The following is a 14,980-nucleotide window of genomic DNA, read 5'->3' as shown; positions in this document are numbered from 1 at the left end:
ATTTTTACAAGCTGAATTTAATTGACATTGCATGGAGGGGTGTAACGGTACAGAAAAATATCGGTTTGGTATGTATCTCCGGTTTTGAAGTCACGGTTCAGTATGTTTTCGGTACGGTGATTGAAGTAGATAAATAAAATTTAATCTTAATTTTTTACTTAAATTGTATCAGCCAACTTAAACCCATCCTCACACAACCGCAAGTTAGCTTGCTAAGTATGCAAATTAGCATCTTTTTTGCCGATTTCAACTCGGGACTTCAGCACTGGATTACTTCTTTAACCACTGGGACCTACTACAAAGTTTGGAAGAACTTTTCCCAGCCCATCTTGGAGGATAAAGAGGTTAAAGCCGTGTGAAATCTGAGGATAACTTTACCTATGACATAGCTGCAGAGTCCCTCTCTCACTCCTCAGAGGTAAAGTTACTTTGATTCACAGAGCCAGAGCACCATGGCTATACGGGTGATTTGAACGAAGCCGGCAGCTCTTCTAACTCCACACGCTCCATCATTCTTCGTTTGTTTTTGTAACTGCTCCTTCTTCTGTAATGACGGTTGCTGGCAGCTTTTAGCCTCATTGCCGCCACCTGGACTGAAGTGAGGACTCGACTTTTTTTTAATACTCACTCTGACGTATACTATATACACGTATTACTGCGTGCACCGAACAGTGATGGCCGTACAGTGACGGGACGGGACAAATACCGTTACACCCCTAATTACATGTATTTCAAAGACAAAGTAAAGTTAAAACAAAGTCTTATTCAAGGTACCTGAAAATGTAAGTAAATTGATTGTTTTGTTCTTGAACTAAAACAGAGTAGAAGTTTTTACAAAGATTAATCTGGCTAATCTACAAAAAGCATTGATGCAAAAAGTCGCCTAGGTTTTTCTAAGTAAATTGGGCTGAATATTTTTATCGGTGCAGAAAGCTCTCCCTGTTTTCCCCTTATGGGTAGCCTTGCCAGTAACATCATTTAAAGAGTCTATTTTGTATTGATATGAATGTGGTGTGCCTTGACATTTTGGCTTAACCTTAGGTGTGAATTAACTATGAATTAACTATGAACTATGAATTTCCAAGTACTTAAATGATTGCCCATTAAATGGTTAATTTGCCAGAGGCACTGTCATTTATTTTAAGATGACCAGTTCTATTGTGTCTTTTTCTTTTTGCCTAAATAGCGCCGAAATGCACCAAGAATATTGTAGTTTTTATATTGAACTCTGCTCTAAAATGCACCTCTAATGGATTTATGAGAGGCATATGTATTAGCATAGTGGCTGAGAAATGCAGGCGACCTGTGAATGAAATGAGAAAAAACAATGCCAAGGACAAGCCAAACTTCTATAGAGATTGTATTATATTTCCAAAAATATATGTACAGTCTATTACAAAGGTTACAAAGCAAAAAGAATTGTCTATGTAACAAGAAATCGTCTAAGTAAATGATCTTACAGTTCTGCTGTTGGGGAAAATACCAGTGAATCTCAATACTTTCATCACAGAAAAATAAATAATAAATCGACAATTTGTTTCACTGTACAACCAACTAAAAGGCAAAAATCCAAACAAGGTCAGAGTAAAGATGGAAATCCTATCAGCCGTCTTTGGTCCTAAATGAAAAATTATGTACAACTGAAATCTGGTGGGTGACAATAATTCATCTGCGAGATAGAAAAATATAGTGCATTTTCAATGTATTCAGAGCTCTACTGAGTAATATGTGTAAAAAACAATATAAATAAAATGTACAAGTTTTACAATTAAACATATACAAAGATTCCCTCAAATCTCGGCTCGTTCTGACACAATCAACAGTGCTGCGCTCTTTGGAATCATCCACCACCTCGCCAAAGCGGTGACGCCAATTTCCAACCGCTGAACCAAGATTTGAAAAATAACTTCTGACTCTATCTGCTAATCCTGATTCCAACTGACCCTATACATCCTGTTGGTTTCTTTTTTTTTGTCTTTTTGTATTTTTTATTCTTTTTTGTGTTTTTGCTGAAATAGTCACAACAAAAGTTTTATTTCCAGAGTTGAGCAACCTGAAGTTCAAAATGTGGATGAGACAGACGGTAAAGTGACTTTTTCTCGGTGAAGGTTAGAGGTGATTCGGACGTGGAATCGATTGTATCCTGGCCTTAATCTCAATTTGGCTCAAACTGCTGTTTCTCCAGCGCAGGAAAAAAAAAAAGGGAAGAAAGCAGGACAGAGGCTCTCTGCCCCGGGTTGTGAGGGGCCTCCAGGGGCCCGGTTTTAAAATCAGAGCAGGGAGGGAGTGCGCTGCTTGTGAACAGGGGGAGTTTTGTGCTGACTGAATGACTTTATGCCGGTATTCAATTCAAAGGTCTGGCCAAGGCCCAACTGCTGAGCTCTGCTGTATGGATAAAGGGAGGGGTGGGGGTGGGGGGGTGACATGGGGGCTCAAAGCTGGCCAGGACTGATTCCTGGTGTCTCCTCACAAAGGTGAGTCCCACAGCGAAAATGGATCCACGGCCACGCTAAGCTGGATAAACCTGACACACTGTAAGACATTCATCTTAATGATCTGCTCAAGGTAATTCTTCATCAAGATCTTTGTCTTTACTAATCTCCTGGACAGCAGAACAACAGCCCACAGAAATGTTAGACCACATTACACCGGGTGGCACATAACGAGTGAAAACTACCTCCAAAGTCCAAAGAAACAAGACCACTGCAAAATCCAGGAGGGAGAAAAGGAGCTCGAGGTCAGCATCGTCTTTAAGCTGCAGCCTGGTGAACTCACAAACCCATGTGAACTTTAACTATGTTACATATGTACATAATGAAAAAAAACTACCTGGTCATGTTTAGGCACAAAAACTGATAGGCTAAGTGTGAAAACTTGTGTTAAAAGAGTCTGTAAAGTTACATAAATACAGCAGATGAAGATTGAATGCGATAGACCTGTGTGGTTGTTTAGGCACTAAAACTACAGGTGACATTCAGAAAAAGAAGGCTGTTTGGATGAAAATACTGTCGGTAAAATAACACTTTACAGCATCTACCTAATGGAAAAATGCTTGGATTTGGCACCCAACCACTTGGTTAGGTTAAAAGTGGGGCTGCCAAACCATAATGACTTTTAACATCAATTAATCTCAGAACTTCTGTAGTTAATCGTGATTAATCTGCTTTTAGTGTCATTTTTAAATTCCACCATTTTTGCTTCATTTTTTTTTTTTTTTTTTTTTTTGTTAAACTTAGTCTAATGGACTTCCTGTTTGTATATAGACCTGACAGAAAATTAGAAACTGCAGATTAAATGTGGCATGGATTTAACCATAAAAAAAGGAACTTGTTATGGATTGAAAGGGAATTAAAAGAACGGTAAAAACACAAAATTTTGATAAGACATGGTTCAGATGTATTATGACTTTTCCACTGAGCTGAATGTGAAATGAGACATTAAGGAGCAGTGGTGAACTTATTTAAGTCACTTTAGAATAAGTCCACATTGATCTGAAATGGAATATGCAATAAATTCCTATTAAAAAACAATGTCCTTATTATGGACCTTAATTGCATTGCAATTAATGGATGAATGCTGCTATGAAACTAATGATATGCTTCAACAAAAGAGCATATGATTAGTATGATAAAACAAATTGGGTGCAGTTATTTAGGACCACTTTGGATGCCTAATCTTTACCAGCTTCCCACACACATGAAATTACTTTACACTTGAATTAGTGTAATAACTTTTTGTAATAGATGATGAAAATACTTCATTTCAATCTTAAGCCTTGTACTCTAGCTAGGGCTGTCAGCATGCATCAATTGCAATGCATTTAAGGTCCATAGTAAGGTCACTGATCTTTTTAATAGCTATTTAATGTATATTTCTCCTTTAAGGCCTACTGTAGCTCAGCTACTGTAGCGGGAAACATAAACTTCTCACTGTAGCATCTTCCTGCTCCCACAGTGGTGTAACACAAACAGACCACTGCTCTTTAAAGTCTCATTTCACTCAAAAAAAAACCCTCAGACAGCTCAGAGAACAAGTCAAAAGACATCTATACTATGAGTTGTCAAACATTTCAGTTTTTAACTGTTTTCTTTAGCTATTTTATTCACTTTTCTATCACTGTCCAGTCATTTTAGCTTTTTGATTAAGCTGGTGTTGCTTTTAATCAACCAGAAGTTCCTCATTTCCTTTCAAATCAAAAGCAGGTTTTTCCCCAAAGTTGAAGTAAAGCATGAGACAGGGCAATTTTCAAAGTATAAGCATTAAAAAGAACAGTTTGTCGAGAAAATCTCTCGGATTAATTGTTAACCTAACCAGGTTACCTACCGAGAGAACATAAATAAAAGTAAATTCCTGAAAATAGTAAATGCTGTCACATTCACCAGGGTTCACTAGGCATTAGTGAGTCATTTTGTACATGCACTCCTGCATATGCCCAGCAAAAGAATGTGTAACTGTAAAGAATTGATTTGTACTGTCAATATGGATTTAAAAATGAAATTTAAAATGACTGAATTAAAAATATGAGCCATTATTCTTCAAACAAAATTCAGGCACTACTGATGATTTTATTTTAAAAAACTCACAGTAAAGTAAAACCTCCAATGAGGTGTTTTTTTTTCCAGTGAACTCTATTAGGTTTGAAAATGATTATGTAACTGCAAGGTTTTAAAAGCATCTTAACTCTTCTTAATGTCCTTTCACACTAAATACTGTCTGTTTGTTGAAAACAAGAGCACTTTAATAGGACGTACCCTGACCTTGCAGATTTGCCCACAAAGTTTGCATTTCAGCCATCGCACATGAGGCTAAAATATCATTTTAAAATGCAAAACAAGTCGATTTTAAACATGCAATTGAAAAAGTAAATAATCACGATTAACTTTTGATATTATGCGATAAATCAAGCATTTAAGTAAATACTTAAGGCAGTGAAAAATGTGTAGACATTATGCTTTGTTATATACATGATGTAAGGAATTTTATGAATGAATTGAGAATATTAAAAAGTTAACCTCTTCCTCTAAATTCCCCTATAAATGGACTTTTTCTGCTTTAAAGATGACTTGTGAGTCCACTCCAAAAATGCATTGTTGTTGATTTTGCAGTGGCAATGTTTCTGACATGTCTTAAGCACCCAAATCCCGCAGCTTAAGCTCATATGGTGAAGCAGGCGCCCATAAACAGAGATGCAGTGGTCCCAGGATGTTCTGATCCTGGAGCTGTTTGGTGCATGCCTGCCTGCACTCTCTCTTCCTATGCTTCGCGTGTCTCTTCAGCTGGAAGGGCAGAAAAAAAAAAAAAAAAATCTGTAAAGTGCCCTTACATAATTTTGACTCATTAAGTGCCCCCACAATGTAACAGGATGTCATTTCTGTACGTATTATAATCATACAGAAACATATCTGTCTCTGCAGCCGTGCAGGTTTGCCATCCAAGGCTAAGGCAACCCATCTGAGGGGACGGATTTTACTCAAAATGTCGAGGCAGGCTTGTATCTTCCTTATTTGCCTTTCTATAAGAAGGATCCTGCTGGAGATGGTTTCTACACAGGTGCAGAGTGGAGGCCAAAATGGAGAGAAAAACATGTTTTTATATGAAGCAGGCTTAATGTAAATGCAGAGAGTAAACAGAGCTACTAATGGTTTCAGTGCTCATCAGTGGAGATGTTTTCTTGTGCATCCAAGATGAAAAAGTTGAAAGAAATGACTTCAAACACATAGATTATTACCCAGGTTTTAGCAGCAGAGATTATAGTGGTGTTCTTTGTGCAGAGCACTCCTCAATATATGACAGCTGAATCTCCTTATCAATGCATTCTGCACTATTCAACCTGGAAACTTTCTCTGTTTTGTTGTTGTTGTTGTTGCGTTTGAGGTGGAGACAGATGGCACTGAATAGGTTGATTGGCTTTTAGCACATCTTCTGCAAAGCCCCTCTCATCTCGGCTCTCCATACAAAGCCGCACGGAGAAAAGAGGAGCAATCTTAAGAGACACTTTAATGCATGTTCAGTCACATCTACGCCTGTGAGGGATGAGCGGCGGAGTTGCATGAATAAACAAGGCAAGCAGCAAAGCCGGGGCGCACGGCACGTCTGACTTGGGCTCTGTCGTTTTGGTCCGGACCCCGGACCCTGAAGGGGTTCTTTGATTTCAGGGCGGCACAGCAATGTCAGAAGATGATGTCAGCATGGCTAATTGGCACCTTTGTAGGTGCCTCTTTCATCTCTGCAGCCACTCAATTCAACACCTCCATGCCGTGTCAGATTTCCATCAGACTTAGCATATCATAGCGGCAAAACACGACATGATTATTTCATTTGATGACTTTGCACGGCAGTTTTCTGAGCACTTTTTAGGTCAGAGAGGTACATTTCCTTTTGCTTTCCTTTTCCAAAGATTTTGTCTCAGTACAGCACACGCATACGATAGAACCTAGCACCTTAAAAACCTCACATGAGGGCCACTCCTACCTGGTAATTATTGCTCTGATAAGTCCACCTCTTCCTCGCCGACTGTGTCACTCGTGGCATTAAACCGTGTCCGTGCATTGGATCACACCAGTTCAAGTTCCAGATAAAAAGACATCACACTACAAGAAAAAATAGGGAGCTCGTCCACCCGTTAAATGGACCGCAGAAAGCATTGCCATAGAAGTGCCTAAAATAGAGGCAATACTTAATCTAACACATTTAAGGCAGTAGAACGTCTAAAGTTTTCTCAGATCCACCCTTAGGAATTGTTTTTGCAGCTAAAAAACATACACTGTGTGCAACATTTTAGGCAAAAATGATGGCAAAACAATTTGCGGTAGCATCGATTTTCAATACAATCGTTCGACAGTGCTGCAACATTCCACTCTGCTTCTCCTGTAGTGAACACAAGACAAAGGATATTGCTACTCTTATAGAAAAGTCTGGTGATTCGAAGAACGGTTCGCACTCCTGTGTCTCCTCTGTGTTGCACTCTTCGGAAATTTCGTCGATAAAAAATGAGAAACCACTTTTTGAAAACCCACTCTTGTAGGCGTAAAACGAGCATGTGAGGTCACCACTTCAACAGCACAAGAACACAAGTCACTGCAAACGGTCCAGCATGTGTTTGTACCTTTAAAGTTCCTCCGTGTTTGGATAAGAGTTTACCCTGTTGTCAAGTCAAAAGAGAAGAGATAAAAACTGCTGTTTGGGCCACAGCACATCCAGGAAACGTACAAATTAGAAAAAAGAAGGGGTGAAACCACAGCTAGAAGAGTTTTTGTTCCTGTAAAAGGAAATCCAAAGCCATGGTGTGCGCTAAGTTAAAGAAATGATCATCAAACTCCCTCTCCTGTGCCTTTTGATATGTGGTAGAGTTCATAAGCGCTTCAGAGGGAAAAGAAACCCAAAAGGAAGTCTTCTCATCCAGGTAGTTTCTCCATTTTGTAGCAGTTTTTTGCCCTTCTCCTCTCTGTAGTGCCCTTTGCAGAGGAGGCCCACAGTCTTTCACTGAGGAACAAAGGAATGATTTCACTCCAGACACGGCCGGAAGAGTCAGACATGACACATGTCCGTTAACGATTATCCCGGTTACGTCTGCTCCAGGTTAAGTTCTGCGTTTTGTTTTCCGCCCCATGCGGCGCGGATGGCGGCGGTCCGTCACACCTGGACACCCGTGCCGTGGAGGTGCAGCATCTGCGCTCTCATAGTCTGTATGCTGCTCATGATCTTCTTCTGATGGCCCACCAGCGTGATCCCCAAACTCATCACATCCCTGCAGGAGAGGACAACACATCAATCAATGCACTGGACCACAGTGAGAGACAACAAGAGATTTACAGCTACAGATTTCTCATGTTTTTGGGAGTAAAAGAGCTACAAAAAGAAGGCAGATAAACACAGCAGAGTTGTTTATGAGTCTTGTCATGAATCATCGGAATCCCTACAGAGACAGACTTTTTGGTTAAAGGGTAAGATGTTTTTTGAAACCACAAACAGCTGTTGCATAACTCTCTTCAAAGCCACCAGCTTCCATTGACAGACAGTAATTTAACCCTGCAGCACCACAATGTAATTCTCTACTGCCCCGAATATTTCTGCTTTATTGTAATCCTGTGTGACACAAATAATGCGCTCGATCAAAACAATTTCAGACAACAAAGTCAAATAAAAACTAGGCCTGTCTTGTTGCATTAAATTTACTTAACTGCATTAACTGTTTGCTATTCTGTCATTACAGTTGTGCAACAGCTGGATACTAGCAACCACCTGTTCTCACAGTGACGTAAAACAAGTACTCAAGCTGTCAATACAGACTGAAAAAAAAGAATAAAACATCACTGAGTTCTTAACAGAATCAAAAAGCTTTCTAATTGATGGCTGTGGTGGTTTCAAAGAGAAATTAACATTTAGTTCTGATTAGGAAATTCAAATAAATTTATAGAAAAAAGAAGAATCCTGAGCAGACTTACGGTGGCCTGCCAGATTTGACAACAGTTTGCATTCATCTGTCACTTAACATTTTTAGTAGATGACTAACTCAGTCCACTGCAGTAATCCCAAAACTTTGTTGTACAATTAAGTCACTTAGAACCCTGAATTTTGAAGCACTGATGGGTTTAAAAAAGATGGAAATTCCCTCTAATATTTCCGATGAACTTGATCTAAACTGGCTTAAGTTTAATGACAGTTTTTAAGAAGTTGGTTCGGAAGTATTATTTGAAACTCTATCTTTTTTATGGGAATGTGGGGAAGGATGTTGACATTTTTGACCATTGGAAGTTCTTAGCTGCAACTTCAGGGCAAACCACAGTCTGGGCAGATGTTCATGTTCTGCCGCTCTAAACTGCTAGGAATGCAATAAAGAGAGGAGAGTTCATGCAGGTTCAGCACGATAGAAATGGGGAACTGTTTAGGATGGAATGGATGGATTACAGAATCATTCATGTCTTGTGTTTCTTGTAGACAGAATGAATGAAAACAGATCATCACATCTGTTATATCATGTTGAGACTTGCAGAGAAGCTGCAGCTAAATCTTGGCCTAATGTTTGTGTACTTTAGGGGTTTGCAGCAAAGAATTGAGCTCAGTGTCTTAAACATTATTACAGGGCTTACCCTTGGCATCCCTACTCATTGTTTAAAAGCATGCATGCTTCTTTTTCACCAGAACAGCCGCTGTATTGCACTTTTCAAAGCCATCACACTCCGTTGACAAACATTCATTTATTCAGGACAACTGGTGTGCTTCGATTGTCTGAGGTTTTTTTAAAATGTGTTGTCAGCTGTGTGTGGGTCAGCTTGACATTATTACAAAAACCGTAACAGTTTGAGGCAAAGCTAAACTAGCAACCCCCTCGTCCATAGACAGAAGATTACCAAAACTGTCAAAGACATTTGATAGAACAAACAAGTATCTGATTTTAGCTAGCAGAGCACAACTTTGATAGCTATAGAAGCACCTTATGGTCATTTACAGTATTTGTGATTAAGAGACAAACTAGGAACAACATTTCCATTCTGGTTTAACGCTCTGCCAATCAAAGTAATAGAGTTGGACGAAATGAACGGTTCAACTGTGCAGTTTCACACAAAAATTGAAACTGACAAACCTTTACACCAATCAGCCAAAACATGAAGACCCCTGACAGGTAAAGGGGATGAGTCGAGTCGTGTCAAATGTATTTGTAAAGCACATTTAAGACAGCAGAGCAGGTGTGGGGCAGCTGGTTGCACACAAAAATGCAATTACTTCTGAGTTTCTGCTGGGACCTTATGACTAGACTGTTCAGGGGAAACGAGTGGTTAAACCAAGGTAAAGGGGATAAAGGCTCAGTCCCAGTACAGCCCTTGGTCCTCTCACTATTTGATCTGTCTTTTTAACAAAAAAAAAAAAAAAAAACAAAAAAAAACACCTGTCAGCCATTATTAGACGATATTTTAAAATATATCTTTAAAAAATGGGTTGAGACTGGTGGAAATATTGCAAAAATGTCCAGATAAAGTGGTGAAAAAGGGTTAGAGAGTGGCAAAAATTGGTGATGTGTGAAAATGGGTTGTGGAGTGGCACAAAGGGACAAAAAAATGGCAGGATGGCATTGAAGAGTTGTTAAAAAGTTGAAAAAAAAAGGTTAAAAGGGGAAAAATTGTGCACAAAAAGTAACAAAAGTGGATACAAGGTGGCAAAATAGATAAAAAGTGGCCAAAGTGGATAAAAAGAGTCTCACAAAGGGGGTTAAACATGAAGGAAAGGTGGTGAAAAGTCATTAAAGAGTGGCAAAAGTTGGGATAGAGAGACAAAAAGGGGCAAAAGTATAAAAAATGAGTTAAAGGTGGAAAAAAAAATAGTAAAAATAGCCTAGCGAAGCAGTGAAGATGGGTTAAAGAGTGGCAAAATAGATGAAAGGTGGCAAAAAACAGTTTAAAAGTGGCAAAAATACCAAAATGGGTTAAAAGTGGCAAAAAATGTTGCAGAAATGGCCAAATGAAGCAGTGAAAAGCGGTTAAAAGTAAAAAAAATTATAAATATTTGTGCTAAATCACAACTCAGGAGGGTCTTTTTCCTGGGTTTTTCAGGGGTCCATTCTCTTTCTTCTGAAAGAAAATGCTAAAATAATTATATGTTGATTAGGCCAATTTTTTAAATTCTTTTTTTTAATGTTTATTTGAAAGTCCGGCCCCCAGAGTCTTTGTCAAAACTAAATCCAGCCCTTATGCAAATGTACTTGATGACCCCTGCAGTAGATCTTACTGAGGTCTGCAGTGGCCAGAACATATCATAAGTAGGCCAAAGAAGCAAAATTAGTATTCTTGTAACAAAGGCTTACTGATGCTCCAGGAGAGTAAAGGCTGGCGAAGCTGCTGAAAGAGTTAATGCTGGTTGTGAAAAACTCTTTATCGACTATTCATCATAATGCTGTGGCTGATCGGTGTAAATCCTCTAGCATGTTTACTCAAGTTCCAACAGAAGATTTTGAAGTGCAGTGGAGCTCAGAGCCTGAAAGTTGCTGCTGCTAACGTTCTCCACTGATGCTGAGCCACTTTATATCTACTTACTCGATTGACATCCTGGCCACAGATTCCAGGGAACTGTAGCCAGCTGCTGTGAAGTTGTCTCTGTATCGCTCCATCTTGATGGCTTCCAGCCACTCTCCCACTGAGCGGAAAGCGGTGAAGTCTGGTGTGCTCTGATCTAACAGCGGACTAATTGGTCTGCGGATGAGCACAGAAAGATGTTTATGTCTTATGTGAAAAGGAAACATTCAGCTCAAAACACAATCAAGCAGGAGAGGAGACAAAGCGACGACCAAAGGCTTCCAGTGGAGCGGTAAATTGCGAGAAGAGGAGAAAGAGCGTCTGATTGGAGGCTTCAATCAATAAGAAATTTCACAAACAGATGCAGCATGTCAGCTTTCTGCTTCTGAAAAATATTTTTGTCAATATCTTTACAATCTGAATGCATCCGCCCCATGCAGGCTGTGTGTAATAAAGTGCTTTTTAACCAGCTGTAACCTCTGAGTCTCCATCTCACCTCGGGAAAGTCTGTTCCGACTGCAAATAGAATTCATCTGACAAACGCTGGAGTGAGGGCTGGAGTTCCCTCTGCACTTTAAAGTACCAGGAACTCATTACAGAGATTGATTTAAAAGCCCTGCGATTGACCATAAAGCCATGGAAGCTGCTTTGGGGTATCGATCCCCTGGGATTTATCTCTCATCTGTGAACTACAAAGGCTAAATCATCCACTAATGGGCTCAAGTAAAAGTTGAAGTTCTGTATTGTATGAAGCCACATTCAAAACCACTCATGTGGGGTTTTTATTTCCTCACCTTGTACACGTTCCCACTGGGGTTTTCAAAGTGTTAGGGTTGCGGATCATCTTGTCCAGGATGCCGACTATCTGATCAAATTTGGGCCGCTCGGCTCTGTCTTTCTGCCAGCAGTCCAGCATGAGCTGATGCAGGCCTGGAGGACAGTCCATCGGGGCAGGAAGACGGTAGCCCTCCTCTATCGCCTTGATGACCTGGACAATTCCAAACACATTTAGTCATTAGTATCAAGAATTAGCACCATCCTAACCCCCCTGTCAGTGCTGTAAGGTTTTCAGCTCATTCAAATCAGGCACATTATCTCACTGGAATCATCTCACATTAACTGATTCTGAGTGTTTTTATTTAGCCTCGGTTTGATCGGTGTCATCACCTTCTGCCAGTAAGTGCAAAACGCTGCAGAGAGGCTTTTAACCAACTCTTTGAAAGACTGCCTCATTATTCATTCATCCTCGTCTCTGTTTCTGGAGGACTTTAAGCTGTTAGAGTGGGTTTTTATGATTTTCATGATAGTCTTTGACTGCAGGATGTAGCTTAAATGCAAGCCAAGGTTAGAGAGTAGATTTCCTGGTGGTATGACAGGATGCAGACTAATGCAGATATTAGCTGGCAGTACACAGACCAGCACTGGACACTCCCTGTCTACAATGCATGTGTTTAATTTTGATTTCACTGCTGTATGAATGTTAGCTTCCCTTGCATCCTGTGTTGAAAATCCTGAAGGACAATAGCCTATCCACCATAACAAGCTCAAGCACATTTGGGTTTCACAGCTGGACAATAATCGAGAAGCCCCTGACTGCAGTGTGCAGTTCGGGCGGTGCTCAAAGTTCGGCGTTTGACTCCACCCATCTCAACATTCCATAAACCAATCGCATTCAGTCTTGTTACAAACAACTTTACTTCATTGTGCAACCGCTTTTTTACCCTGTCTCCCGCTCAACTCCCAACTTGTAATTTCTGCCGATTGTCCCCCTATTTTTCAGTATGGCCCTGTCATCTCTAATATTTTTCAAGTCAAAGCAAGTCCTCTACTTGTGCTTTATATCCAAACCTCAAAAACATCCACCCCTCTCCCCGTAGTTGGTTTGATCCAAAGACACTGCATGCGATCCTCTCTGCAGGTTACACAGAAACGTGTGTCACTTGCTGCTGAAGAGCTTATTAGAGCATCAGCTCTTTTTTAAAAACGTGTTACGATATGTAATGAGTTACACTGGTTGGTTGAAGAGTTTATTCATCCTGTGGTTTAGCCCATGTTTTTTAACGTAGCATCCTCTAATATTCATAAGGAGAGTTTAGAGCTGTGTGAATCTTTAAAGTAAGCAGGCTGACTGTTACTATCTCGACCGACTTTTATAAAAAGTGTCTTGTCTACAATCATCTACTCCAGACCATATCCAGCTGTCTTCCTCCTCCCTCCCCTCATCCCCAAACAGCTGGAAGCTTGTTTCTATCTCTCTCCCTGTCTTTCCCCTACTCTTCCCAAAAAAATAATATATGTATAAAACTCCTAATCAGCTAAAAATTGCTTAAATTTCTCTCCCACTCATCGACATAAACTCCAAGTCAGTAAATACCTTTCTAAATACCGCTAACGATGTTGAGCTCCAACTCAGCCAACGGAATGGCGTTGAGCTCCGCCCCTCGAACTCAACTCAGCCAATGGAATGCCAACGTTAAGCGTTGAGCTCCAACCCGATCTGCACACTGCAGTCAGGGCTACATGCAATATTCTGCAGCAAGTCCAGGTCTGAATGGTGTAAAAAAATAAATTAAGGTTTTGGAGTGGCCTGGTCAAAGTCTGGACTTAAATCTGATTGAGATCCTGTGGGATGACCTCCAATGTGGCTGAATTAAAACAATTCTGCAAAGAAAAGTGGGCCAAAATTCCTCCACAGGGAGTGAGAGACTCATTGCCAATTATTGCAAATGCTTGCAGTTGTTGCTGCCGAGGGTGGAACAACCAGTTGTTAGGTTTGGGGGCAATTACTTTTTCACGTAGGGCCAGGTAGGTCTGGGTGGATGTTTAATCATCTGAAATATGTAGGAGTGAAAATATGCCTAAACTGGGGCGCACTGGTAGTTGAGTGGTTAAGGCATGCACCATGTATGCAGGCATTGTTTGAATCTGGTCTAAGGCCCCTTGCCGCATGTCTCTCCCCTCACCTCTGAGTCTATCCACTGCCCTCCTCTATCTAATAAAGGCCCAAAATAAATCTTTCAAAAGAAAATATGCAAAAAAAAAGGAGTTATTTGGTTTTAAGGTCAACTTGAGTTGTTGTCCTGACATTCATGCTTCACATTGTTGATGTTTCTGAACAAAGAACTATATTTATACTGCTCTGCCTTAAATAATACAGGAGATTCCTGCTCTGAGCTTTTAAACTTGCTCTCTTGTCACTCCATCATGCATGCAGTTCAGCATTAAAAGTTCATTAAAAGTCAGCGCTGTGACATCAGTGGGTGCAGAGGGCGCTTTGATTCAGTCCCCTGGTTCCTCGTCTTTTATTACGTGGATAAGGAGCTGTGTACATCCCCGTCTACGTTCATCTCTATTCCTGTCAGCACCACTCAGACAAGACTGAGTCATGGAGGGAAAAGGTGTCAAAACAATGGAACCGCTGGGAAAAATGCAGATAATGTTCTCCCTCCATCCCCAGAGGATGTTTGCTGACATCTTGACAAAGCGCAAAATATCTGACATTGATGTCTGTCAAGTAGCAAACACCGCATACACAGCTTTAATACTCTGGTAGCTTGTTTAGCATTTCCAACAGCGGATTGTTCAATCAGCAGGCCTCTGCCTCAAGCCGCTGGAGAATCTTAATCACGTTTAGGCCTGATGCTGCGGATGCTAAACATCGGGCGCCATATAGGAATCTCGAGGCCAGAGCTCAGGCGAATCTACCATCAATCAAAATGTGTCAAGTGTCCGACAATAAGGAACGGCTTGAAGTGGTCTGGCACGGTTGGACTCTCTCAGTGGGAGTTGGCAGAAAAGCAGGCAGCAGCACTCAGAGAACTGCAGGAGAGTCAATCATTATAGCAATTTGTGACATTTGTGAGAAGAAGTGCGGGTAAATGTGTTCTTTGAAGATGAAAAGTGGGGGCTATGTCTGGAGTCAGCTCTCACAATTTACTTGATGGAGAAGTATGAATGGTGCAAACCTATAATCT

The 14,980-nt window shown here is 40.4% G+C and overlaps 1 protein-coding gene across 3 annotated transcripts in view; it reads right to left on the bottom strand.

The window, feature by feature from the left end:
- Positions 1-1,392: 1,392 nt before the first annotated feature.
- The window catches only part of epha7 (eph receptor A7), a 187,908-nt gene continuing 174,320 nt past the window's right edge, over positions 1,393-14,980 (bottom strand). For all 3 annotated transcript variants that reach the window (XM_041805147.1, XM_041805149.1, XM_041805150.1), the window contains exons 15-17: positions 11,801-11,994; positions 11,028-11,183; positions 1,393-7,747 (exon numbers count right to left, since the gene is read on the bottom strand). In XM_041805147.1, coding sequence (XP_041661081.1) covers positions 7,633-7,747; positions 11,028-11,183; positions 11,801-11,994 — 465 coding nt within the window. In that variant the 3' untranslated portion in view covers positions 1,393-7,632. The remainder of the gene's footprint in view (positions 7,748-11,027; positions 11,184-11,800; positions 11,995-14,980) is intronic.

The sequence above is a fragment of the Cheilinus undulatus genome, linkage group 14 (assembly GCF_018320785.1).
Source record: "Cheilinus undulatus linkage group 14, ASM1832078v1, whole genome shotgun sequence".
Classification (NCBI taxonomy): domain Eukaryota; kingdom Metazoa; phylum Chordata; class Actinopteri; order Labriformes; family Labridae; genus Cheilinus; species Cheilinus undulatus.
This window is presented reverse-complemented; position numbering and strand designations above follow the sequence as displayed.